Genomic DNA, 27343 nt, shown 5'->3' on the forward strand with positions numbered 1-27343 from the left:
TGCTCAGAAATGTCCGCTTTATTTGTCAGTGCAGGACAGAGCTAAGGCACAATGTGGTCACTTTCCACAGCTGGAGCGGAAGGAGGGCCCTGGAGAAGCAAGCCTTTTTGCGGTTTGGGTCCGCCAGCCATCTTCTTGCCTTGAGGCTGGGCCTCCGCACCCACCCCCAGCAGACCCAAGGCGGTGCTGAAGAGGTTGATGGGAGTGGAGCCATCGGTGATGAGGGTTGACTGCAGGCCCAGGCTCTGGAGCAGTTTAACCTGGAGGGAGAGAGGAGGGGGGGTGGGGGGACAAGAAGATGGGGGTCAACAGATCAGCCAGTGACAGAGGCAGAGCACCAGGCAGCCTTGGGGGTGGGGTGGGGGGTACCTCCCACACCATCATCTCATCTCGCCCCTGCTGGACTTCCTTTGAAGCACCTGTCACAGACTGATGCTGCTCCCTGGTTTGCTAGCTCGCCTGCCCTGCGCTCGCTCCCTGCCTGGCCCAGCACAGGGGCCGGCTCCTGGCTCCCGGGCAGCAGGCGTTTGAGCGCAATCCCGTGCTCAGAGGATGAGGGATACTACAGGAGCATTTTCATGGCTTTCCTTACTCAGTGATGTTCTGACGTCACCCCCTTGGCCCCGCCTCTCTCTCTGGAGGTTGTGTTTGCCTCCTGGGTCTGCATTCCTGGTTCTTGTCTTGTCCAAAGACACACACCTGTCCCCTCTTGCCTCCCCCGAGTCTCACCTGCATCTCTGGCCCGGCCACAGCAAGGTCCCTGATGGTGCTGGGGCCCAGGGCCTCGGTCATCTGCTGGAACTTCTTGATCTCCACCTCACTGAGCTGCTGGGCCTTGCTCACCTCCAGCTCCAGCTGGGCACGGGCATAGACCAGTTCTAGCTCTCGGACTTTCCGTACCCGCTGCAGCTCAGCTTCCTGGAAGAGAGAGCGTCCACAATTCATTGAATTATGTCCCTGGAAACTGTCCAGCAAGTTGCTCTGTCTGCCAGATGGATGGAGAGGATGCAGTTGCAAACTTGCAGTCCGTTAAGCACGACGACTGGTTAGTCCACCTTTTGGCTAGTGAGTGAGGAACCTCTCCTCAGAGCCCTCCATCTGCCAGACCACAAGACCCCTACCTTGATAGAGGTTGCAAGCAGTAAATCAGACCATGCAGGTAAAAATACATGCAATACTTAGTCCACAGCCAGCTAATGTTTGACTGCTCTTCTGGCCAACACGTATAATAATCTTTCCCTTTGAGGATGAAATGAACTCAATCCATATAAGGCAAAGGACTTTGTAAAATACAAATAGTTGAATCGGACTTTTTTTATTCCATTTTTTATTTTGTGAATTGTGTTGGGGTTTTACATTTCAGATAATCAACTTGTATTTAATGATTTAAACTACTTATCAAAGCCTTCCAATAGCTTATCTTGTCCCCCCCCCTCCCCCCGAATTGTTTTCCTCTCTTGTGGACTACTATCTTCCCCTTTTTTCAGGGTAATACCTGGCAACCCTCTAGCCCAGAGGCTCTCAACCTGTGGGTCTCGACCCCTTTGGGGGCCCAACGACCCTTTCAGACGGATCGTCCAATTCATCGCAGTGGCAAAATGACAGTGATGAAGTAGCAACGGAAATAATTTTATGGTTGAGGGGTCACCACCACATGAGGAGCTGTATGATAGGGTCGTGGCATCAGGAAGGTGGAGGACCTCTGATGTATATGCAGGCTGACTCTCCTTTGAGGAATTAGCCAATGCGGTAGTTACATCGTCTGTTGTCAATGTGAGACTGAAGAGTGAAGGGGTGGAGGTTAGCCTGTCCATCAGGTTGCAGCTTGATGACCACGTTTGGAGGTGCTAAGGAGATGAACAGCTCGCTGGATGTGGGGCACACACTTCCTCCCTGCGAGGCATGCTTGCTGCCAAGACGCATGGAGCTATGCTAGAGCCCTGGAGCTGAAGAAGCCACGTGGAGATCCCGGCCAGCGCTGAGATGCTTCTGCCGCCACTGGATCCCCAAGACTTTCCACCCACTGGCCTGTGATCTTCTGCATTCAGCGTCATTGCATGTATTTCAGGAGTCTGAAGAGGACGTTATAGATTGATGTTGGACATGTGGGCTAATATCAGACTTATGGACTTGATCTAGTCTGGGCTATTTTCTCAATATTCAATTCCTCTTTGATATAAAACTCTCTCTTACACACACATCTCCATGGGTCTGTTTCTCTAGTCTACCCGGGCTCCCACAACCATACCTTGAGCATCTCTAACCTACGGAGCTCGGTGTCCAGCCCTGGTGAGGGCAATGTCCTGCTGCTAGTCCTCTGGTTCTCACCGGGTCCACCCCCTCCTTGTCTGGGAGCCCCTCTGCCACCTGCCCACCCTGGGTAACCCCACTGCTCTTGGATGCTTCCAGCATGAAAAGCCAGCAGGGTGGCTCTGTGAACGACTGACAAAACAGACTTTACGATCACGCCAGAGTGTAAGCCGAGTGCCAGAGAACATGGTGCTGAAGTCAAGGAGCCATGACTGTTGGTGGTCTCTTGGAGGACCTGGAATGACTGGGAAGGCTCTTCAGTTCGGGCCTGCAGTCTGAGCAGAGGTCAAACTTTGTGGCTGGGTGGATCAGGGAAGCTAGAGAGCCCAGCTTCCGGTGAGGGCTGAGAGTCGAGGCTCTAGGCTGGTTCGTGGCTCGGTGACTGCCTTCGCCACTCCTCGCTGTGTGGGGGCCCAAGTTACGTTCTCTGGCTCATCTTGGCGTCTACTCGAAACTCATCTTCCAAGTCAGCCCCCGCTGAACAATCTCAGAGCACCTTCGCCCATCAGCCATCCCAGCCTCAACCTTCAATGAGTGGGGCAGCCTCAACCTTCAACACATGGGGCAGCAGCCCATGGAGGCCGTAGAGGACCCTGTTTAAGCGCAAAGACGGTGGAGCCAGACCTTCCCAGATTTGAATCCGCTTACTTGCATCTGACGCGGGGCAAGCCATTTCAACCCGTGAGCTTGCGTGACAGAGAACAACACCCCCACCTCGTGGGGCTGTTGTAATGCTTCCATGAATACATTCCTCTGCATTCTGAAGTCCTCGGGAAGTCGAAGGCTCAATACCAGGCTGAGCGTAAGCTCCTTGAGAGGAGGCAGCGGTCTGTCTGAGCTACCACGACCCTGTTCTCATCAAACTTTGACTTCCTGGGAGACGGCAGTATCTCTTACAGGTGGGTGGGCACGGGGATAAACACAGGCAAAGAATCCCCCTGAGTGCCTGGCAGTGAGCTCCCTCCCTCTGCCCACGGCCTGCCTTCCACGCACCGTCTCAATGGCCAGCGCCTCCGCTTTCAGCTTGGCCTGCAGCACGGAGCCCTCTCCCTCGATGCGCGCCGCCTCTGCGCGGGACTCGGCCTCCGCCTTGGCAGTCCCTGTGCTCTCCACAGCCGTGCTGGTGGAGGAGGTGAGCCCGGTCAGGGGGGGCCCGGAGGAGGAGGGTGGCTCCTCCTCCCCAGCCTCCACTGAGGCGGGCGGTAACAGCTCCCATCCCCACCGCACCCGGCTGCCTTTCCAAGACCCTCAGCCCCCAGCCAGCCTGCTCGCACCCACCTCAGAGCTTCTAACTCCAGAAGTTCCCTGCGAGCCTTTTCAGCTTCTGATTGGTCCAAGATCTTCTGCCTCTCAAGTCGGCCCCGGGCTTCTTGCTCTAGTCTCTGAGCTTCATGCCTGAAGAGGAGAGGGGCTGGTAAGAGACGTGGCAAATGACCAAGGGACCCATACCACCTCCCATCTGTCTGCCGTTCAGGACACAGCCTGCCGAAGGAAGGCCCTGAAGGCCAAGGGGGCTGGGCCCCGGGAGCGAGGCCTGATAGAGGCTCTGAGGCTGACCGCGTGCCTCCCGGTGGGGACGAGAGTCGACAGGACTTAGACAGTGAAGACTGTGAGATGCCGGAACATGGCTTGAAGGTAGAAGACTGGGAGATGCTGGAACATGGCTGGGCAAAGAACACTGCCTTCCTGCGGGGGCCACCTGCGGGCTGAGGCTGACGGGTTCAGGGAGCACAGAGGAAGCTGGCTGTGCACACAGCCGGAGAGGGAGGACAAGCTGGCATTTGGGAGCAGAAAGGAGTCAGAGAGATGGCAGCTTGTACGCTAGGGCAGAAGGGGCAGAGATAGATTTTGGGGGGCTGGGGGAAGGGGCGCGTAGGTGGCCCAGAAAGGGTCTGGGGTCTTATTGTGAGCAGCCTGGGATGCCATCTGAATCACAAGGTGTCTGCTGCCCATTGGGGCACAGGAGGCCCCCGCCCTGGCAGGGGACAGTCACGGGGACCTGTGGGGCCCATTCTGGCCTGCAGCCAGCTCCGGCCCCACTCACTTGGCAGCTGCCTCCTGGGAGTTGGTGGTGATCTCGATAGCCAGCTGGACGCTGCGCTGGAGAGCATCCCGGGTCCTCTGGTCCACAGGCTCCACGGACTGCACGTCCACGCTGCTGACCACCAGCCCGTTCTGTGGGAAGACGGTCCGGTCCCGGGGCTTGGGCAGGGAGATGCTGCCATCGGCCTCCTTGGCTCCCAGGGTCTCGAAGCCGAAGACGGCAGTGCGGATGATCCGGGCAGAATTCTTGTGGAAGTCATCGAAGGTGACGGAGGCCACGGCCCCCCGCACCCGGGAGGCAATGGCCTTGCAGGCGTCCCCCACAAAGTCAGGCACGGAGAAGAGCTTGGCTGCCTCTTGGGGGTTCTTCCAGTCACTGAGTTCAAAGTGCCTGTGAGCAGAGGGGCTTCCTAGAGCAGCCGTTCCCCTCAGGAAGGACCGCTACCCTCCCCCAGGCGTTTCTAATAAGAGGATGCTGGCTGGTGCCAGGCATGGCCTAAGAAACATACCTAATCCGCATCGCCCTCCTGTAAGGTGGGCATAAGCAACAGCCTCATGTACAGAAGACAAGCTATGTGACCAGCCAGATGTCACCCAGTAGGTATCTATCTCGTCAGGCATTCGGGTTTGAGAGTCTGTGTTCTGATCATGTGCCCAAAACACAGAAACAAAACAAAAAAACACCCTCCCCAACCTCAGGGCCATCGAGTCCACGCCGACTCACCGAACCCTAGAGGACAGGGTGGAAGTGCCCCTGTGGGTTTCTGAGATTAACTCTCGATGGGAATAGAGAGCCTCGAGTTTCTCCTTCGGAGTGGCTGGGGGTTTTGAACTGCTGATCTGTGGTCAGCAGCCCGCTGTGTAACCTTTACTCCTGCCAGGGCTCCTCTATCACGCCCTAAACCCAACTCCCGGCTGTTAAGTCGATGCCGACCCTGAGCAACCCTTTAGGACGGGGTCGAACGGCCCATGTGAGTCCCCGAGCTCGTCGTAGAAAATCCCATCTTTCTCCCAGGGAGCAGCTGGTGGTGTTGAATTCCAGAGCTTTGGGATCGCAGCCCAACACGTCACCACTGCGCAGACGAGGTTTCTGACTGTGTCAGCACCCCAGGTGCCTCAGCCAAGGGGGGTCGGGGGGGGGGGAGACCTGTGTTTGGGAACTGTCCAGGGTTATTTCTGTTTGTGATTAATCTCCTCGGATTCCAACAGCTGGCGCTGGGTTCCAGTTCTGTATGAAGCACCGCCCTCAGTCTCATTGCAATCGTCTCAGCAATCCTGTGCTGTAGGCTCTGAGGCCGTGCCCACTTTGCAGATAGGAAAACACTGGCAGAGCTGGGTGGGGGCTCCGTGTGCTCCGGCTCAGCCCACGCCCCCGGTTTGCGTCCATTAACCTTTTAAGAACCTTACACAAGAGTGTCTGAACGGCTGCCTGAGAGAGTTCAGGATCCCGGCCTCTGCCGGTCATCACACTGGATGGGCATATGCCTCCCTGCTCCCTGAGCTTCCCTCTTGGTTGATCTTGCTCCCCCTGTGAGGCCAGCATGGCAGGGTGCGGCTCTCTTCCTCGGGGGTCTCCTGGGATGACACCGGAATCCCTCCCCCACAACCCCTGGCCCTCGCCCCTTACCAGTTGTAGGCCAGCTGCAGCTGCAGCCGGGCGTGGTCCGCGGTCTCAATGGTGATGACGTCCGTGAAGAAATCGGGCCCCAGCAGCAGGCAGAGCGCCCGGCGGGAGTGAGGACGCTTGGGCCGCCCAGCCGAGAGGGACAGCACCGTGAACTGTTCCTCGGGCCCCAGGGACACCAGCTCGGGCCCAAAGACCACGCTGCAGGCAGAGCCTGGAGTCAGACACCTCCAAGGAGAGGCCACCCCCAGCGCCCTGCCCGCCCCTTGTTCCCGGGCTCACCGAGCTTTCTTCTCCCTGTAGTCATACACCTGCACGGCGGCGTTGTGAGGGACCCGGTAGGTGACCACACGGGTCTTGTTCCGGGAGATTAATGGCTGATGGGCGCTGGTCAGCGTATTCTGACCCCGGTCGGCCAGGGGGTCTTGCCCTTTGCTAAGCAGCTCCTCCACGCCAGAAGGCAGCTCCTTCTCCCACAGGACCTCATCCTGCGTGAGCATGTACGTGCTTCCGATCACGGCGCGCACCTTGGGAGAGGGGGACAGGCTGCTGTCAGCAGCAGGGAACGGCGGGGGACGGCGGGGAGGGGGGCAGCCAGTGGTTATACGCCCTCTCAGCTCAGATCCGTCTGCAGCTTCACTCTCCTCCGTGAAGTGGTCGAGAGAGGGGCTCCCTTCACCACACTCGGTGAAGTCTCCCGGTGGTGGAAATGGTTAAGGTGCTTGGCCGCTAACTGAAAGACGTGCCTACCCAGAGACGACTTGCGAGAACGGGCTTGGTGCTCTACTTCCGAAAAAACCAGCCACTGAACACCCAGTGAGCACGCACCCGGGTCCTCAGGCCGGGGAACTGCTCCCAGGGCAAGTGGCACGCTTAGGTCCACTGCGGAGAAAAGCACACACTGTTCAAGAGGAGGGCTATTTCCTTGCGGGCTGGTTGGGGGTACCCAGGGACAGAGACCCCCTAGGACCCACTAGGCTTGCGGGTGGCCCGGTAAGAGGCTGGAGATGTGAGTGAGTCGGTTTAGGATTGCCTTGGGTGAGGACTTCAGAAGGACTGGGCTGGGATACAGCTAAGAGGACACATCGCCAGAAGAGCTCAATGGTGCGGGCCAGATGGACACTGGCGACAGAGCTTTCCCCCGACTCCCAACTCCGAGCTCATTGTTTCAGTTCTGGAAACCCCTATTCCGGCGACAGGACAGGGTAGATTGGCCTCTGTGTGTAACTCCGGGCGCGGGCAGCTCACCTTTCTCCTAGGGTCTCTAAATGGTGATGTTTAGGACCCCCCAGAGGACGGCAGATACTGTGAGGGTACCCCTGTACCCAGCAGCCTACTGAGGCACTTCTAGCAGTGCAGCTGGAAAGCGCACACACACACACACACATGCACACACACGCATACACACACATGCATACACACGCACACACACACACACACACATGCATACACACGCACACGCACGCATCACCCTGCCTGCCCAGAGAAGTCGCTGCGACGGCCGCTTGGCAGCGATGCTGCCCATCTCCCGGCTCCTACCCTTCCAGTCTTGACGTCCTGCACGTAGATGCCCTCGTTCTCGTCCAGGGGGATGGCCTGGCGCTCCTCCACCACCTCCACTTTGGCAGACGGCACATACTCCAGAGGCCCCCGGATGAGCCAGCAGTCGCCGGCCTGGTGCGCCACCTTCCCCTCGTCCTCGCTGTCTTCCAGGGGCTGCAGGGCCCTCAGCAGCAACCCCTGCTGCTCCGAGAGCACGTACACGTCCTGGATGCCATGCTCCAGCCTCTCCCCGGGCTGCAGGAAGAAGGACTTCTCCCCCTGGGGGGAGACGCGGGGCTGGGGCAGCGCCACCCACGTGGCAGCGCCCCCCATGCTACCTGCCCCAGCCCCAGCGGCCTCAGGAGCCCTCATGACTAAAACCCACCGCCTCCCCCACCACGCTCTCCCAGCCCAGCGGGAGCCGTCTGGCCTGGGACCCTCTCCTCTGGACCTTAGCAAGCACGGGGTCAAGAATCTGCCTGTTTCTCTTCCGCTCCCCCATGTGTGGTTTCTTGGGATGGCACAGTCCCGGGTTGGCAAACCGGGCCTTGGGGCCCGTTCCAGCCTGCTTTCTGGTTTAACGTACATCAGTAGTGAAGCTGCGTAATTCTCAGAGCATAAAATGTGCCCCCTTTGAAACGTACAGATCAATGAGTTCAGTATCTGCACAGAGTTAAGTAACCGGCCCTGTTACCACCTGACTTCAAGAACATTTCCCATCATCCCCAAAGGAGTCCGCTAGCGGTCACCCTCATCCTTCCCCCCGGCCCGACAATGGTGACTCTACTGCTTTGTCTCTGCATTGGTCTCTTCTGCGCCAGGGCGGGACACTCGCTGCCATCGGGTCCTAGCGGCCGTACGGGGCCAGGCAGAGCTGCCCCGTGTTTCCGACACTAGCTCTTCCTGGGAGTAAAAGCCCTTCTCCTAAGAGCAGCTGGTGTTTTCAAACTGACCTTACAATTAGCAGCCGCTCTAAACATAAACCACACTTCCTGAAAACGCACCCTGACAACAGGCAGTCTTTGGTGTCTGGCTTCCTTGTGGAGCGCCATGTCTTCCAGACCACACCTGCCGCACCGTGTGCCAAACCCTGTCCATTGTACAGAACCACCACCACTCGGCTTCTCAGCCATCAGCCGGCTGGTTTCCTTGTTCGGCCCCCGGCACTTGGAAAGTGCGAGGGGGTCCAGCCACACCCACTCATGTCTCTGTTGGCTGTGCCCGGCTTCATACCACGTGGGCAGAGCGGAGTGGCTGCCATGGAAAGCCTATCGCCCACGAGGTCTACAAGGTCACTCCCTGGCCCTCGCCAGACCAAGCCTGCCGACTCCTGGTTCCTGCTAGAGCTGTGTCAGAAGGGACAGGGAGGGCTTTTGTTGTGTATGTTTTGTTAGAGACAGGTATCAATCAACTCCAAGGCGGCAGCCGGGGATGACAAAGCTGCCGGAAGAGCGGTGTGTCCCATTATGAAAAAGGAAAGTAGAAAAATGGTTTTCACACCAAACGATAAGACTTTAGAGACTACGACAGGGGTAGGGGGTGGTGGGGGCAGTGGGGGTCGGAAGGGGCAAGAAGGTAGGGAGGGGGCAGGAGAGCGGGGAAAGCAGGGCAGAAAACCAGAAAGAACCACATATTCAGTGGGAAAGGGGTCACGGGGACACGGTTACACTTTGATGAGAGGGACCACACAGCGACATACAGCATTTCTCTCTGAGTATGTGCTGTGCTCAACCAACAGAAGGGAGTCGAATATCGAGAGAGAGAGAGACAGACAGACAGACAGACAGACAGACAGACAGCCCTAACCACCCCCCACCGATTTCTTCCTCATCAGTTGGGGGGAAAAGTGGGGTGTGTTGTGGAAGAGAGAGCTTCAGGGTCCCCCCAGCCTGTGGGGACCAGCCAGAACCAAGTGTGCAGTTCTACTGACAAGAACAGGGGCAGAACCAGACCCCAGGGAAGCCTTGGCATTTCAAGAATGTGGCTCTGGGGCAGAAGGAGGGGAGGGGGAGGCTCCGGGTCTCCTGCCAGGTCCCAGGGCAGTTCCAGGGGTAAGGTGGGGAAGACTCCAGATCTGACCAGTCCCGCCGCAGGGAGGAGGAGGAAGTTACCTTGACGACCCGCTTTTGCCCGAGCTGGTTCTTGCCATGGGGTCCAACGGGATCGAGGATCACACAGTAGTTGCGGGGGCCCAGCGTCGTGATGGACACGATGCCCAGCACCTCCTCATGGACATCTGGCACGTGGGCCTCCGTGTCCTGCACCGTCACCAGCCACTCCTCCCCAGTGCGGCGGGTCACTCCCTGGAAGTCCCGGAAGTTCTGCCGAGCCCGGAGGTGCAGGGCTATCTGTGGAGTGGAGGCAGTGGGGACAAACTTACCTCCAAGTCCCCAGTCGGTGGTGGGCTGGCCAGCCGGGTCCCCCCCCGCCCGCCCCACATGGCCTCCAAGACACTCCCGGTGTCTGCAGGGCAGTTGAAGACCACCCAGGTGGCCTTCTTCCGTGACCCGGAGTGCTCCTCGGGTGGTCTGGCCTTTGTTTTGTTTCTTAGAGTGGCCTGAGAAACGTGGACTCTCGTCTGCACTCAGCTTCTCCCACTCCGAGCCCGTAACCCACACGGGGGCCTCAACGCACCACCCTCACGGCACAAACCTTTTCCGTGAGGATCACGGCATTCACCAAATCCAGAACCTCCTCAAAGACTCCTGGTAGATAGGCACCGACGGAGCGGACCAGCCATTCTTCTCCTAGGGAGAGGGCAGAGACGTGGGTCGGCACGGTCGCTCCCCTTGTGGCCTGGGCCACAGGGAACCAGCAGGCGCTGGTGGGGGCAGCTCCCACTGCCTTTGGGCCCACAACCTAGACAGGAAGCCTTGCAGGTGCGGCCCGTCTCCAAGGCGGCTTCTTGGCACTGAACGTGGAAGCAGGCTGAGCTGATGGCAGCAGCAGCAGGTCTGCGTGTAAGTCCGGACTCTCCCGCCCTGCTCCTTCACACCCAAGGCAATCCCTCAGTTTTAACACATGCAGCGCGGGGATAAGAAGTCATACCACAGGGTGTTCGCGGATTAAGGAAAGTAATATTTGTTAAGAGTTGAGAGCACCGAGGGAGGGGCCGCACTTCGTGATTGTAGCCGAATGCCAGTGTGGTTCCTGCGGAACCAGGAAGGAAGGGGTTACTCCTCGGATGAACCGCCCCTACGCTAACATGATCACGATCACAGGACTGGGTCGGGGTAGCTGCTGTTCGTGACTCTAACAGCCGACCACGTCATCCAGCTCGGCACCGCCCTCACACTGGTCATGTCTGCACCCATCGCCGCAGCCGCCGCGTCAGTCCACCTCGCCGACAGTCCCCAGCGTGTGGTCCTCCCGGGACTGGTCCCTCCTATGCCAAGGTGAGCCGGTCTCACCGTCCTGGCTTCTCGGGAGCATTCCGGTGTACCTCCTCCAACACAGTTTTCCTGGTTCTGGCCGTCCAGAGGACTCGGTGTTCAGGCTTCTTTGCCGGCACCGCCATTCGAAGGCACCTGCTCTTCTCTGGTCTTTCTTACTCATGGCGAGCCAGCTCTCACAGGATCTGTAAACACCCACAGTAAGGATGACGGGCACCTTCGTGGCATCTTTGCCGCCCAGGACTTTCAAGAGGTCTCTGGCCGCATCATTGGATTTCTGAGGTGCTGCTCTTCCGCGGGCAACATGAGAAAACGACTCCACTGTTTCCCCCTTATCACGATGTTGCTTATTGGTCCCGCTGCGAGCTTTAGACATGGGGTGCAGTCCACACTGACGGCTGTCGTCTTGGGTCCACCCCAGACTTCAAGTCCTCTCTCCTTCCAGCAAGCAAGATGGTGTCCATCTGTCCGGTGAAGGTTGGCTGTCTTTTTTCCGCTCTGACACCTCGTTCTTAGGTGACTGGCACAGCGCACAGATGGACCACGTGTGGTGAAAGGATACAACTCTGCGGTGCACCTTCCTGATTGCAAACCACGCGGTGTCCCCGTTCTGCTGGAAGGACCGCCTTGGTCCTCGGGCACAGGTTCCGTAGGAGCACACTCGAGTGCTACAGAACCCCCACTCTCCGCAGTGTTCTCTCTGCTCCGTTATGGTCCAAAGCAGGCGTCCTCAAACTACAACCCGCGGGCCACATGTGGCCCGCCGAGGACACTTATCCGGCCCACCGAGTGTTTTTGTCCCATTTGTTTTTACTTCAAAGTAAGATATGTGCAGTGTGCCTAGGAATTTGTTCATAATTTTTAAAACTATAGTCTGGCCCTCCAACGGGTCTGAGGGACAGTGAACTGGCCCCCTGTTTCAAAAGTTTGAGCACCCCCGGTCCAAAGAGCCAGTGCCTCTGTAGGGTCGACAGAACACAGCAGACAGCGCTCTGGTATGCTCTGCTTTCAGCCGAGATCCGTCTGCTCCCAGCAACGGCTGCCCTTGTTCGACACCCTCTTCCGAATCGGGCTTGAGTTTCGGGCAGTCCCCTGGATATCGGGCTGCAGCTGTTTTTCAATGACTATCTTCGGCAGAATTGTATGTGTGTGAGACGTCAGTGATCTAATTCGATACGTTCTCCCTTCTATCAATCCTCTTTCTTTGGAATGGACCCAGATACGGATCTCTTCCATGCTGGGGCAGAGCCAGGGTGAGATGGGAGATCCTGGAGAAGGCTGTACCTGCTTTCAAGAGGTGTTGAGCAAGCACCTTTGCCCAGACCCGCCCTGTTCCCTCGGAGCCTCAGCAGTGGGAGGCTCTGCCCGCCCCCCCACAGCCGCAGCCCCTTCGCAGCCCCACCTGTCACTCTCTCCTTGCCATCCCGGTCCTCACACTCCTTGCGGGCCCTCAGCCGCAGGGCCTGGTTCTGCCTGATGATCGTGGCCTGGATGATCTCCACAATCTCTACTTCCTTCTGGGGGATGTACGTGCCTGGGAGGGAAGAAGAGGTGGGGCTCCAAGGTCAGAAGGCAGCGGGGCTAAGGTGGGCAGGCGGGAAGCCCCTGGGCCCATCTCGGGCTCTATGGAACGAAGACCGCTTACCAGGTCCTTCAAATAGCCACTCGTCTCCGGCCACCACCTTGTATCCATTCTTATCCTCAAAGTCCAGCAACGCCTTCAGGTGGAGCGCGGTGTTGGGCAGAACCACTTGCAGCGGGGTGATGTTCTGGGGAGAAACGGGGGCTTGTGGGCAGCTGTCGTCGGAGCCCAGGCCGCACCTGGTACCTTAGGCGTCAGCCCTTACAGGTCCCAAAGTAAGACCCTGTGTGGGAGGTAGAAGGTAGGGGTGATCTCAGAGCCACTCGGTGTGAAGACTAAGCGAGGGCATGACAGATGTACGGATGCCGGTGTCCTTCCTCCCGCATAATGCGCTTGGGGATCGCGTGGGACGTCCCCAAGGACGAACGAAGCGGTCTTGGAAGGACTGTGGCCAGAGTGCAGAGTGGATGGGGGTCCTCGGAGTTGAGGCTGAGGGGACCAAGTTGTTGGCAGGATGCCCTACCAGGGTGCTCGTGAGGCTCCGAGGGGCCGGAGGGACGGGTGGCAGGGAGGCCGTCAGAGGCCACAAGGGTGGGGAAGGAAGTGATGGTGCTGGCCGAGGTCCATGCCTTCCAGGATGAGTGCTGACCCAGGGGGGGAGGGGCACCACAGCATGCATGGCATTGGCCTTCAAGGGGGAAGAGGCCTGGTCTTCCTGATTGAGCGTCACCTGGGCTTGAGAGAACGAGCTTCCCCCGTGGACAAACGCTACTGGGGAAGCCCAGGTCCTTGAGGACCAATATCCAACCGACAGCCACTGCCACCGAGACGGTTCCATCCACAGCGACCCTCCAGAGCAGCGGGTCTCAAGCTGTGGGTCACAACCCCTTTGGAGAACAAAGGACCCTTTCCCAGGAGTCGCCCGATTCCTAACAGTAACAAAATGTCAGTGATAAGGTAGCAACGAAAGTAATGTTATGGTTGGGGGGGGAGTATCACCACAACATGAGGAACCGTCTTAAAGGGCCACAGCCTGAGGAAGGTTAAGCACCACTGCTCCAGAGGGGGTCTGCGCTGTAAACTGTCATACAGGGGCCGAATGCTTGCACTGAGGGCAACATGGGCGAGGCCTGGATGGAAGCACAGGTGCCCAAGGCCTTCCCTGGACACAGGCCATCTGAGTCCGCCGGGCCCTGCCCTGCCCTGCCCGTGGATTGCTTTGTCATCCTCCAGCAGACTGGGGCGCGGTTTGAGGGAAGGACGTGTGTGAGTCAGTCAGGGCCAGAACTGGCTCGGAGCAGCTGGCCACTAGGAGCTGCGAGAGACCGAGAGTCCACAAAGGAGTGGTCACCGGTGGTGGGAGATGGGGTGGAGGGGGGGGGTGGCTGGAAGGAGAAGGAGTCCACACCTCCCTGGCTGAGAGCCATCAGCCCTCGCTCCCCAGGTGGTTTCTCTGAGAAGGGAGCGTGGAGCACTAGGGCAGGGAGAGCGGGGCAGAGGGGAAGCAAGCCAGGTACCTTTTCCAGCACCTCCCCTGGGTAGAGGGGGAAGGGCTCCTGGGCCAGCCGGATCTCCAGGTCAGCATGGCGAAGGCGCACTTGTCCTGTGGTGTCAAACAGCACTAAGCCCTGGGCATCCCGGGAGACCGGGTTGGCCACTGTGCAGTAGTGGCGTGGGGGTACAGTCACCATGCGCACGGGAGCAAACAGTACCCTGTTGGAGAGTGAGAAGAGGGGTGAGAAGTCAGGTAGATGCACCCCCCCGCCATTTCCCAACTCCCAGAGGAGGCAGCCCCACCCCTTCCCACAGGAATCCCCTGTCACCTAAGAGAAAACGGTTCCTGCTTAGAACAGGAAGATGGGGACAGCGACCACGACAGGCAACCTACCGCGCACCAAAGGCTCCACGCGTGACCCGTCCCACACTTACCTCTCATTGTCCTGTCGGATGTAGGTCTTTGGGCCGACCTCCACGCGGGACACGTTGCTGTTCTGGTCCAGGACATGGATGTAGTGGTACGGGGGGATGCGGATGATGCACTCTGCTGCCATGGTGATCCTGGATCCGAGCAAAGTGCGGAGCAGAGCATTACAGACAGCTGGAGCAAGGGCATGGGCTGAGCACTGGAGTGGGCTCAGGAGGAAGGGGTTTGAAGAGGGGCTGTGGGTGGGGGGACAGGGCCATCCTCCTCCAGCTCAGCCAGAGCTCACGGCCTTTCTCCATCCCCCTCACCCCCAGCACCACACAGCACCCGTGCCACGACGTGCCTGATGCACTGACCAGGGAACCCAGAGTCCTTTGCTGACTCTTTCCCCTCCTTTCATTAACACAACCTCTCCCCGCCCTGACTGCCTTAGAGCACACCCCAATACAATGCTCACTGAGTAGGGACCATTGGGAGAGCTGGGAAACAGTGGCTTTAAATAGCTCGCTGACCCCTTGGAAAGGAGGTTGGAGTATATTCAAATGTCGCCCATCAACACACCCAGAGCCAGAGACTATTTGCATGATCTTTGTCTGCACCCTCCCTTTCCTTGAGCTTTAAGCCTGGGGGAAGGGGTGGGGGTGGGGGAACTGTCCAGGCAAGATCTTTTCTCATGGAAGGAAGCCCTGACAGCTGATGCTCCCAGAGACTCTGCTGTGCTGGGAAAACCTGACATCCTTCCAGTCTTTTTCCCCTGTTCCCTGGTCTTAGCCACCTGCTGCAATGGGCAGGAATGGGTGGCTAAAAAGATGAAAGTAACTGAGCATGGTGTTCTACCCATCACCATCCCACCTGCTTCTGAACAGGGAGGGTGGACCCAAACCACAACCCCACTGCCATCCTTGGACTCAGGAGATGATGTCACTCAAGGGGAGGCAAGCCGACGGGCAAGGCAGAGCCTTCTCCATTGAGACGGTGGCCAGACCTTTTTGTAGCCCTCGCCAGAAAGCAACATCATCTCATCAACTCAATCCTTCATCCCGCTTCCAGGCTGGGTGAAGAATGGGAAGTGAAACCCCAGAAGGTTGGCTTGGTGTGTGAAACGTCGGCGGGAGCCAAGAAATGATAGAATCAAGGCTGGGAGGACTAATGGGTGCATGAGCGAATGTGGTGAAGAAAGCTGATGGTGCCCGGCTATCAGAAGATATAGCGTCTGGGGTCTTAAAGGCTTGTAGGTAAACAAGCAGCCATCTAGCTCAGCAGCAAAAAAGTCCACATGGAAGAAGCACACCAGCCTCTGTGAACACGAGGTGTTGAAGGGATCGGGTATCAGGCATCAAAGAACAAAATATATCATTGTGAATGAGGGGGGGTGCAGAGTGGGGACCCAAAGCCCATCTGTAGGCACCTGGACATCCCCTTACAGAACAGTTGTGGGGAGGAGATGAGTCAGTCAGGGTGTAGTGTAGCAACGATTAAACATACAACTTTCCTCTAGTTCTTAAATGCTTCCTCCCCACACCTCTAGTTCTTAAATGCTTCATCCCAATTCTACCTTACAAATCTGGCTAGACCAGAGGATGTACACTGGTACACATAGGAATTGGAAACACAGGGAATCCAGGACAGATGATCCCTTCAGGACCAGTGGTGAGAGTGGCGATACCGGGGTGGCAGGAAGGTAGGTTAGAAAGGGGGAACTGATTACAAGGATCTACATATAACCTCCTCCCTTGGGGACAGACAACAGAAAAGTTGATAAAATAATCATTTTAAAATCATTTTATCGGGACTCATACAACTCTTATCACAGTCCATACATACATCAATTGAGTAAAGCACCCTTATACATTCGTTGCCTTCATCCTCAAAATTCGCCTTCCGTTTGGGTTCCTGGAATCAGCTCATTTTCCTTTTTCCCTCCCTCTCCCTCCTAAAATAATAATAACTGATAAATTATCAAGGGCTCATGAGGGAGGAGGTGGCGGGGAGGAAGGGGGTAAATGAGGAGCTAATACCAAGGGCTCAAGTAGAAAGCAAATGTGTTGAGAATGATGATGGCAACAAATGTGCAAATGTACTTGACACAATGGATGGATGGATGGATGGATGGATTGTGATAAGAGTTGTATGAGCCCCCAATAAAATGATTTTTAAAATAAAGAACCAGAAAGGGGATAAGAGCTGAACTAGGATGAGGGGGGTGATGAGAGTATTAAAGGGTAGATTGTACCACAATCAAAGCAGAAATACTTTCAGAAGAGAGGGATGTATTGTGCCCAGAAGCATGGGTCTAAAGTCAGAGCTCTGCATTGGGATTTACACAGTAATTTCCACTTAGAAATATATATAATTTTAAAAAAAGAAAAAGAAATATATAATTTTATATTTTACATGTATAAATTAAAATTTATATATTTAAATATATGTATCTTACATATAATTTTATGTTATATATGGTCATCCTGTTTCCAATGATCTACTATGCGTAAATAAAGCCTTTTTCTAAATACTGAAAAAAATAAAAGGAAAAAAGAAAACCAATTAACTAATTATAAAGCTGTATTGACTTAAAAAAAGAAAGAAAAGAATCCAGGCTGGGAACTCACAGTGAACCCGCAGAACACAGGGTAGAACTGCCCTGTCGGTTTCTGAGACTGTCACTCTACAGAGTAGGAAGCCTCGTCTTTCTCCTGAGGCGTGGCTGGTGGTTTCGAACCGCTAACCTGGTCGTCAGCAGCCCAACACAGAACCACTGCACCTCCAGGGTCACCAGCAGTCAGAGCGGACTCCGTGGCAGGAAGTGTTTTGCTTCCTGAAAGCTGGGGTTACAGGAAGGGTCATTTGGATACATTTCTATTTCCTCAATGAAAATGGCAGAAACCGCTTACATTTACCTCCTAACTCTCCCCCCCCCTCCCGCCCCGCCCCTGTATCCATTTAAGGAGACATATATCCAAATCCATTTTCTCCTCAGCCTTCTAATCTGGAAATTCTCTGTGTGGTCTACCTCTCTCTACGGATACACATCCGTCTGACACAAACAAGCTGAGCATGAAGCTCAGTAAACCGGTTTCCTCCATGATGGCACTCCTTCAGTAACAGGTGTGAACAGAGTCAGGAAGGTCTGACAGAGCCAACGTCAAGTGCAAAGACAAACAGCGCAGCCGAGCCTGCCACACTGCCTCGACCCAAGCCACCCTTACGACACATCAACCCAGGACCTCAAACAGCTGATCATTTATAGCCAGTGTCACATGCCGGTTTCATTCAGAAGGACATGTGTACCGTGATGTGATTGTGAAAACGTGTGCGTTTCATCTGCATGTCACGCTGACTCGGGTCTGTAGACACGTGTCTGTGACCCCAGCGAGAAGGAGCCCTGATGGCTGATTGGGTAACCCACTTGGAAGGTGAGCCGTTCACACCAGCAGAAGCTATTAGGGAGAAAGGGGGACAGGCAGCTCCCCCACATTCACTGGGGAACGGTAGGGAGCAGAGCTGCCCTGTCCTCCCTGTGGGGTCTCCACAGAGTCGGGATCGATTCCACGGCGCCCTGTTGGGTCTCCGTCTGCTCCCTCAATGGCTTTCTTTAGAAAGAGCGTACCATCCGGATCACCTCTCCGGGCACAGGTGCCACCCGAGGGCTGGGGCTCCGCTGCTCCATCGGTTCATCTTGCCACATGGAGTGGGACTGAACTTCACAGAGACTTTTCCCAGCTCATTGGGACGACTTTTCTAACGGCACAGCCCCCTCTTCTGTTGTTTTCCGGTACTGCAGAAACACCCTTTCCAAGGTCAGGCTCTCTACTCCCATCCAGTGGGCCTTTCGTTTTTTCCTTGCTCTCTATTTCTGTTCCTGCTCGGGCTTTGGACTTTCAAGAGTCTACAAGTCTGGTACTGCTCGAGTTTAAGGCGATTTGCTTTGTGATTGTTTTTTTAAAAAAATACTTTTATTGGGGGCTCTTACATCTCCTATCACAATCCATACATCCAGCCAGTGTGTCAAGCACATTTGCACATATGCCGCCATCATCATTTTCAAAGCATTCTCTTCCCGCTTGAGCCCCTGATATCAGTGCCCCATTTCTTCCCCCTCCCTCACCAACCCTTGATAAATTATAGATTATTATTTTCATATCTTACATCGTGCTCCGTCGCCCCTCACCCACTTTTCCGTTGTTCGTCCCCCTAGGCGGGGGTATAGGTTGATCCCTGTGTCCCTCTTTCTCCCCGACCCTCCCACAGTCCTCCTGGCATCTCTGCTCTCCTTGTCGGCCCTGGGCTGCTGGGTGATCTTACGACAAATCTGTTGGCCTTGCTGCCCCAGCTTCCTCATCTGCCAAATGGGAATGGCGGATGGCATCGCCCTCCCAGTTAGGATGAAGACAATCAACATCAGGGCCCGGCTCAGGCTTCTCCTGCTGAGACAGGCCTTTACACCCAACTCGCAGTACAGCAGGGGGCGAGGCAGCACCACAGGCTCCCTGGGCCCTGGCATCTTGGCATGGCTGCACCAATCTAGAACAGAAAAGCCGGGGCACTGGACAGCCAAGTGGAGCTTTCCCAGCTGTCCCTGTGCCAGGTGCTCTGCAGGGGTGGAAAGCAGATGGGGAGGAGGAGCTGGGTTGTAGGTGGAGGTGCAGACCCGGCTCTGTGAGACCCCACAGGGAAGAGCTGAATTCTAGAAGGCCACAGAAGGCAAGGAGCAGGCTCTGGGATCAGCTTCCCTTGGCTCCGTGTTGGATGGCCCCCATCCCCCAAGGCCACTCCAGCTGGGTCCAGCGAGGGGCGCTGAGAGCCTCGCCCAGCTTGGGTGACTCAGCTGAAAGTCATTCACTGAGCAGCTAGGGCTGGGCTCCTGCCTCGATCCAAGGCCAAGTTTTATTACAGAAACGAGACCCTCTCTTCCCTCTCTCACCACCCACCTGACCTACCAGGCCTAGAAGAAGGCTTCTTGCGAGACCACCTACCAACTTCACCCAGAACCTTCTCACCCTTGCCACCCTTTCCTTCCAGGAACCTGAGCCCCACAGGGGGCCTCTTGCAGGATCCCTGCAAACCATCAGACTCATGGTCCTTTGAAGCGTCAGATGTAGACTTCTGTGGGTCACCCGGCCATACTGTGTAATTGAGATCACTGTACGTCCACACACCCACCCAAAGTCCTGCAGAGACCACTGCTCCCTGGGCCCTGCACACACAGGAGTGAGAGCGGAAGGGCCCGGAAGAGGTGGAGCCTGCCCTCATCTTCTAGTCAAGAGACCAGCCTCTTGATTCAAAGTAAAACAGCGATAGTTTGCTTACAGCACAACACAATGACCGAGCGGATGATCACAAGTCAGGCTGCCAAGATTCCAACGGGAGGAAAGAGTGTCCCTTAAATCACAACTCTCAGTGGCCGCACCCGAGGAGGCCTCTACGACAGAGGAGAGGCTCAGTGAGGAGGCCCATGAGGATGAGCTCTGACTGCCCAGGGGATTTCATGGATTTGCCTCTAGTCTCCTCCCCAATCCCAGGAGTCCAGCTGCCCCCTTGCCCGTTGTCCAGCCAGTTTCCCAGCCCCTGGGCTCTTGGTCCAGGCAGATGTGATGTTAGGGTGCAGTAGCTGGCCCTGCCCTGAGACCGTCATGTCCTCATCAACCACAGGTTCACGAGACTGGAGCATGATCTCCTGCCCTCCAATCCCGAGGGAGACAGACAGACCTTCGACTCCAGGGGGCAGGTACGGACAGCCTTGGAAACCCACAGGGCAGTGCGACCCTGTCCTGGAGGGTGCCATGAGTCGGCATCGACTCCATCGATGGCAGTGAGTTTGGTGTTTTGGAGTGCAGTCCCCAGGGAGTGGAGAGGGCACAAGAAGGTCAGGATAGAAGGAGGCTTTGCCAACAGCACTGACTTTTTGGATTATCGAACAGTTTTATCTGCATATAATTCATAAATCACACGTTGCAGTCGTCCAATCACTTTAAGATTGTACAGTCACCACCCCACAGTGAACTTCAGAACATTCACTTCCTGCTTGTACGCACTGCGACCCCCCCTCCCCCCGGCTAAGCCACCAATTTTGAAGCCAAACATGTTTGGTGGGAAGAGTGAGTCACAGGACTGAGGAAGAGATCGCGGTCCTCCCCAGGCCGCCCTCGTCCAGGGAAGGAGTCACGGGCTTAGAAGAGGAGTTGAAATGCTGAGAAAGATGCCTCCGGTGGGGCCTGGGTTTTCAGCCGCCAATCTTTAAGGCGTCCTCCTAGGAAAATCTGATCTGAGCTCCAGCCCAGGGGGGACCGCTTTATGGAAAGGCACCTTGGTCACTGAGTGCTGGGCTAACAGAAAGGGCACGTACAGGAATGTCACTTCCTCACCCTCGGGGGATGGGGTCCTGCAGGACAGGGCCAGTTCCAGGAAAGACTCCCTCTCTCCCTTGCTGCAGAGGAAGGTTCTGAAGCCTTTTCCTATGCTGCTTCCTGGCTTCCTGGTGATCTCCGTGCTCAACCCCCACTTTCCACACCAAACCAAACTCGCCCCCCTCGCATCCTGGTGGACCCATGGGCACCCTACGGGCAGGGTCGAAGAACTGACCCTCTGGGTTTCCGAGACTAGAACTCTTTACCAGAGTAGAAAGGGCCGTCTTCTCCCCTGGAGTGCCTGGTTTCGAACTTCAGACCTTGCAAATCGCTATGCTACCTGGGCTCCTCCTAAGCACAGAGGTTAGGGTTTTAAGCACAGAGATTAGGGTTTGGGGGGTGGGGGGGTTGGAGAACACCCAGTTCAACCCACAACAGAGTCAGCCCAAGTCTAGCTCATGCGTCCTCCAACTATGGCCCGTAGGCCACATGTGGCCTGCCGAGGACATTTATCCAGCCTGCAGGGTGTTTTTGCCCCCATTTGTTTTTCTACTTCAAAATAAGAAATGTGCAGTGTGCATAAGAATTTGTTCATAGTGTTTTTAAAAAAAACTATAGTCCGGTCCTCCAACGGGTCTGAGGGTCAGTGAACTGGCCCCCTGTTAAAAAAGTTTGAGGACCCCTGCTCTAGCTCATCCTCTGCCCAGATGCCAGTGACCAGAGCCGTGGTTACAGCTGGAAGACCACCAGATCAGAACCACACCGGCTACCAGCTGTTTGCAGGCTCACCCAATCACAGGTCTCCACTGAGGTTGTTAATCCTCGGTTTCCCTGACATCGTTCCAAACCCACTGGACTCTGAATTTTATTTATTTAGTTAGTGTGTGTGCATGCGTGTGCGCATATGGGTGTGTGTGTGCGTGCGTGTGCATGGGGGTGCGTGTGTGTGGGTATGTGTGCGTGTGTGCATGCGTGTGTGTGCACGTGTGCATGGTTGTGTGTGCGTGTGTGTATGAGTGTGTGCGTGTGGGTATGTGTGTGTGTGCGTGTGTGCGTATAGGTGTGTGTGTGTGCGTGTGTGTATGGGGGTGCGTGTGGGTATGTGTGCATGTGTGCGTGCGTGTGGGTGTGTGCGCATGTGTGCATGCGTGTGGGTGTGTGCATGCGCATATAGGTGTGTGTGTGCGTGTGTGTGTATGGGGTGTGTGTGTGTATGGGCATGCGTGTGTGTGCGTGTGGGTATGGGGGTGCGTGTGGGTATGTGTGCATGTGTGCGTGCGTGTGTGTATGGGCGTGTGTATGGGCGTGCATGTGTGTATGGGGGTGTGTTTGTCAGGTATCCCTAAACAACTACCACCGATGGAGAAACTGATTTGTGTCAGACCCTTCATCAATTCAGTTATTCCCATAAAACCAAGACCAGCCTCAATGCCGGGGTGGGGTACGGCGTGGTAATTTGGACTCAAGTGACCCTGTAGGCCACTGGCCTTTGAGTGCTATATAAGTTTGCCCCAACTTTGACAATAGTGACCCAGGAACTGCCTAAAACCAAACCCTACCCCGGAGTGGATTCTGACTCAAAGCCATCCCATAGGCCAGAGGAGAACTTCCCCAGGGGGTTTCCAAAGGCCATGAACTGCACACAGCCTGACTGCCATGCCTGCTTCCCGGGAAGCCACTGAGCTGCTGTAAGCAGTGTAGCCTTTGGGTTGGCAGTTAGCTGCCCTCCTCGTCACCAGTGCTCTCTCTAATCTGCATCAGAGCCTAGAATACCTTAGATGCTAAGGGACGTGCCCTGGACCTCAGGATTAGGGAGGGAACCAGAACTCCACCTGAAGTACAGGAGCAGTACGGCCCTATCCAAGGAGGGGGTTGAACTTTCCAAGCAAACAACTTACAGGTCCTTTAAGTAGAGCACATGGGCGCGAAGGGCTGGGTGGGGATGGGCATGGCCCAAGAGACAGTGCCATAGCAAGTTCAAAGGTGAGCTCTCTGGGCCAGATCCTGTTCCCCAGAAGCAACGCCCTGTGAGGCTGTCCAAGCACCTCGAGTTAACCTTGGGGTAATACCTCCACTAGGCAGTCCTGCCTTGGCCCAGTAGCCCCGGCTCTGCCAGACCAGAGGCCTGTGTGCCAAGGGTGGAAACAGGCAGGCGTTTCCGGAAGCACCACCCACATCAGCGCCAGCTTTTTCTTCATGACCCAGGGGCCCACTCAGGCAGAGGCCGCTGGCCTCCACCAGGTTCCCCACAAGTGCTGCCCTCCCAAGCATCAGAGCTAGGACCTGGTTTCCTCTCCCAAGGGGAGAAGAGCCTGCTTGCCAAACCTTTCAACCCCCTAGAGGCAATTAAAAAAATCAAAGGGAAACTCGCTGCCTTCGAGTGGATGCCAGCTCATAGTGACCCCTAGGACAGGGTAGAACTGCCTGGGGGGAATACTGAGACACAACTCGTTTCAGGAGTAGAAATCCCCGTCTTTCTCCCTGGGAGCAGCGGGTGGTTTCAAACTGCGGACCTTGTGGATCAGACCCACACAAAACCACTAGGCCACCAGGGATCCTTCTGGAAGGCACGCCTACCTTAAAATCACTTTGCTAATGATGTCTCAATTGATGGGCCCACCGTGGCCCAGTAAGGATTGGGGCAACTGCTGAGGGGTCCCGGGGCAGGTGGGGGTCCAGGGGGGGGCCTCAGGGGAAGGCAGGCAAACAAACCAATCTAGCTCCAAGGTGGGCGTCCCGCTGTGCCTCCTAAGACACACACACCCCCAACACCCCCCTCCCCGCACTTGGCATGTGGGAGCTTGAAGTCTCAGATTTCCGGGGTGCTGAGCTGAGCCGATGAGCTGTTGTTGCGCCTTCGATTGGAAACCCAGAAGGGCTTCCCTCCCTCCCCGGGCCAAGCGGCCGTCCAGCTTGTCCCCCTCTGGTTCCGGGGGCTTACCTGCCCGCAGGAGCAAGGCCCCGTCACCCCGCAGCGCGGGCAGGCTCGGTCCGAGGGGCGCAGTCCCAGCACGGGCTGGAGGGCAGGGAGCTGCAGGCGCGTCCAGAGACCACTGTGAAGCGCTCAGCCAACTCGGGTTGCTGCGCAGGGATCACTTCCCGGCAGAGGCGGGGCGGGGCCGGGGGCGGGGCCGCGGAGGGGCGTGGTCGAGGGGGGCGGGGCTCGCCCCTTAAAGGACCCTTGCAGAGGGCGCTCTGCTCCCTGGGGCTCTTTCGGAACTGGGGGATTTGGGACTGGAGCCAGCTGACAGTGCAGGGGGCGATCGGGAAGGGTCACAGGCTTCGAGATGGGCGTCAGGTGTTGGCTGAGTTCACCGCTGACCCATCTGGCTTGATTTCTCACTCTGAGTGACTATAAACCTGCCTGGCCACCCCCCACCCTCCTCAGTGTGACCCATCAATTGTCCAAGCGGAAGCCAAGGCCCTTCTTAAGAGGTGATGTTGTTGTCTATCTATATAAGATAGGCAAGATAAGGGACCAATGGTTGGGCGGGGTGGAGGGGGGAGTGAAGGAGGAGCCAACAAACCCAGGGACAAGGAGGGACCAGTAAGGGAGCTGAAATCGATGGTGAGGAGGGTGTAGAATGCCTGGTGGGGTTCCATCAAGGGCAAGGTAGCCTAGAGGAAAAACTGAGAGCGAATGAAGGTCGAACATGGTAGTGGGACAGGAGGAAAGTAAAAGGAAATAGAGGAAAGCACTAGGAGGCAAAAGACATTTACAGAAGTATAAATATAGGCATGTACATATGTAAATCTATTAATATATAATGATAGGGATATGGGTCTATGTATATATATTTATATGTTAAGTATTAAGGAAGCAGACATTGGGCCTCTAAGTAGTCCCTCAACATAAGAACACTTTGTTCTAATAAGCTGGCATTCTGTGATGCTCACCTTCCCAACATGCTCGCTGAAGACAAAATGAGTGCATAAGCAAAGGTGGCAAAGAAAGCTTATGGTGCCCAGCTATTAAAAGATGCAGCATCTGGGGTCTTAAAAGCTTGAAGTTAAACAAGCAGCCAACCAGCAGGGAAGCAACCAAACCCACATGGAAGAAGCACACCAGCCTGTGTGATCACAAAGTGTTGACAGGATCGGGTATCAGAAGACCCAGAACAATCATCCCAATTTGAATGAGTGGGGCTGGAGTGGCGATCTAAAGCCCATCTGTAGACGATTGGACATCCCTCACAAAGAAGGGACGAGTCAGCCAGGGTGCAGTACAGCACCGACAAAACACACAGCAGTCTTCTAGTTCTTGAATGCTTCCTCCCCCACTGTCATGACCCAGTTCTGCCTTACTTACAAACCCGGCATGTACGCTAGGACAGATAAGAGCTCTTGACACACAGAATACAGGACAGCTACCCGCCTCCCCAGGGAACAGTAATGGCAATATCGATACCAGGAGGGTAGGGGGAAGGTAGGAGGGAGAAGGGGGAGAAAGGAGGAACCGATGGCAATGATAATGCATAACAAACTCCCCTCCCCCAGGGGAATCAACACAGATGTGGGTGAAGGGAGATATGAAAACAACACTAATTTATAAATTATCAAGAGTTCACAAGGGTGGGAGATGGGGAAGGAGGGAAAACAGGAGCTGATACCAAGGCCTCAAGTAGAAAGAAAATGTTTTGAAAATGATGATGGCAGGGGAGCAGCTAAGGAGGGGGAAAAAATGAGGAACTGATACCAAGGGCTCAAGTGGAAGGCAAATGCTTTGAGAATGATGATGGAGACAAATGTGCAAATGTGGGGGCAGGACCCTCAGGGCACCAATCCCATCTGCCCAACCCTGGCCCCGCACCACACACTCCCAGCAGCCCTGAGACATCCAGTTTCCTTTAGGCCAAGTTACCTACCCAATCATTCCAAGGCCCTGCACACCCTCACTGTCAAGCCCCTTGCAGCAAGAATGCCTGCCCCCACACTGGAAAGGCCGGACCAGATCTTTTGAGACCCTGCCCCTATATTCACTCATTGTGACAGGCACAACATGAGGACCTACTCAACGCCTTGCTCTGGGCCGTGGCTTCATTCTTCAATGATTTCTGGCCTTTAGGTGGTCAGAAGGGGAGAGGAGAGGTGGGCGGAGCTCTGGTCGACCTTCCTTAGAGGGTCAAACAGGGCATCCCACACAGCTGGTACTGGGGTGATCATGTGCCGGAGAGGGCCGGCTGGATGCAAAAGCACAGTGCATGAATAGTGAATGAGGGTGGGGGTGCGGGCAGAGAGGGGCACTATGAGGGCTGTGGAAGGGATACAAGGGGAGGGAAAAAAGTGCAAATGTGCTTGACACAATGGATGTATGTGTGAATTGTGGTAAGAGTTGTATAAGCCCCCAATAAAATGATAACCAAAAAATGAGAAAGAAAATGATGATGGCAACCTATGTACAAATGTGCTTCATACAATTGATGTATGGATTGTTATAAGAGCTATAAGAGCCTCCAATTAAAATCTTTATTTATTTATTTGCTTATTTATTTATATGCCAGGGTCTGTGTCCAGAGCTTGGTAATTCTCTCCTCTGAACTTGAATTATGACAAGGCACGGGCGTTGTGGAGATCAGGGAAGAGCATCGCCCTGGAAGAAGGCAGAGCAAGTCCCCCGGCCCCAGGGCAGGAACCAGGAGCTGTAGGAGCAGGGGAAGGAGGGGAGGGGCCAAGGACTTCTAGGACTTAGGGTTTGTCACTCTCTGTGGGACGTGCACCTTGAGAGGGTTTGAAGCAGAGAAGTGGAGGGCTGGTGGCATCATAGGGCACATGTTGGACAGCTAACTACAAGGTCAGCCGTTCAAATCCAATGCTCCGCGGGAGAACGGTCAGGCTTTCGGCCCCCATAAAGATGTACAGCCTCAGCAACCCACAGGCTGCTCTGCCCTGTCTGGTCGCTATGAGCCGGAATCAGCTTGATTCAGTGAGAAGCAGAGACGTGACGTGGTTTATATTGTAAAGAATCACGCTGGCTGCTGAGACTGGAGGCAGGGAGGCGGGCTAAGATCTGGGCAATCACCCTGCAAAGCGATGGCTTGGATGAGGGGGAGGTGCTGACAGTGGAGAGAGGCAGGACATGAAATGTCCCAACGCAGTTAGTTCCTCTTTGGCACTTCCTTGCTCTGCTTCCCACTTGAATGGTGGGGAAACAGAGGAGAGAATTGTTACTGGGAAGAACCAGAAGCCTCAGCCTCTCCGCTCTCTGTTCTTGCCGTTCTTGGGAGAAAGTATTCAGACCAGAGACAGGAAAAGGGTTGGTTTAAGAGTGACATCTCCCCCGTGGTGCAGACCCCGACCTCAGCTAGTCTGAGGAGTCCTGCAGGATGAAAACAGACTTTACACTGCTGACGACAGACGTTCTGGTCCTGGCCGGCCCCTCACAGTGCGCCTCCTTTTCACAAAGGTCCTTGTCACCCGGCCAGGACTCAAAGGTCAATCCAACCACTGTGGGGGTTGGGCGCATCTTTAGTCCACGCCCCTTTATTGTACCTCCTTTCCTTTTGAACACCTTTTTTTAAAAAATTGAGAACTTATTGGGGGGCGATCAGCCAGAATGATAAGAGAGGAGAGTAAGTCGTAGTG

The 27343-nt window shown here is 55.7% G+C and overlaps 1 protein-coding gene across 1 annotated transcript; it reads right to left on the reverse strand.

Moving 5' to 3' along the window:
• On the reverse strand, positions 1-23861 carry MVP (major vault protein). The gene is made up of 15 exons (XM_075564737.1): positions 23703-23861; positions 14423-14551; positions 14011-14206; positions 12557-12680; positions 12314-12445; positions 10172-10266; positions 9631-9867; positions 7517-7798; positions 6260-6504; positions 5981-6178; positions 4355-4744; positions 3589-3705; positions 3304-3430; positions 730-918; positions 1-260 (listed from the first exon to the last, which is right to left on the reverse strand). Exons 2-15 carry the CDS (start codon positions 14542-14544, stop codon positions 42-44), a joined length of 2673 nt encoding a protein of 890 aa, XP_075420852.1. The 5' UTR covers positions 14545-14551; positions 23703-23861; the 3' UTR covers positions 1-41.
• Positions 23862-27343: the final 3482 nt, after the last annotated feature.

The sequence above is a fragment of the Tenrec ecaudatus genome, chromosome 12, assembly GCF_050624435.1.
Source record: "Tenrec ecaudatus isolate mTenEca1 chromosome 12, mTenEca1.hap1, whole genome shotgun sequence".
Lineage (NCBI taxonomy): Eukaryota > Metazoa > Chordata > Mammalia > Afrosoricida > Tenrecidae > Tenrec > Tenrec ecaudatus.

Excerpts from the sequence above, each read along its gene's own strand:
- MVP (XM_075564737.1), bottom strand. The coding sequence starts at position 14,544 with ATGGCAGCAGAGTGCATCATCCGCATCCCCCCGTACCACTACATCCAT. Across the intron at positions 3,706-4,354 it reads TCCCAGGAGGCAGCTGCCAA|GCATGAAGCTCAGAGACTAG; the intron begins GTGAGTGGGGCC and ends TCTCCTCTTCAG. Across the intron at positions 3,431-3,588 it reads CTGGAGTTAGAAGCTCTGAG|CACGGCTGTGGAGAGCACAG; the intron begins GTGGGTGCGAGC and ends CTCCTCCACCAG.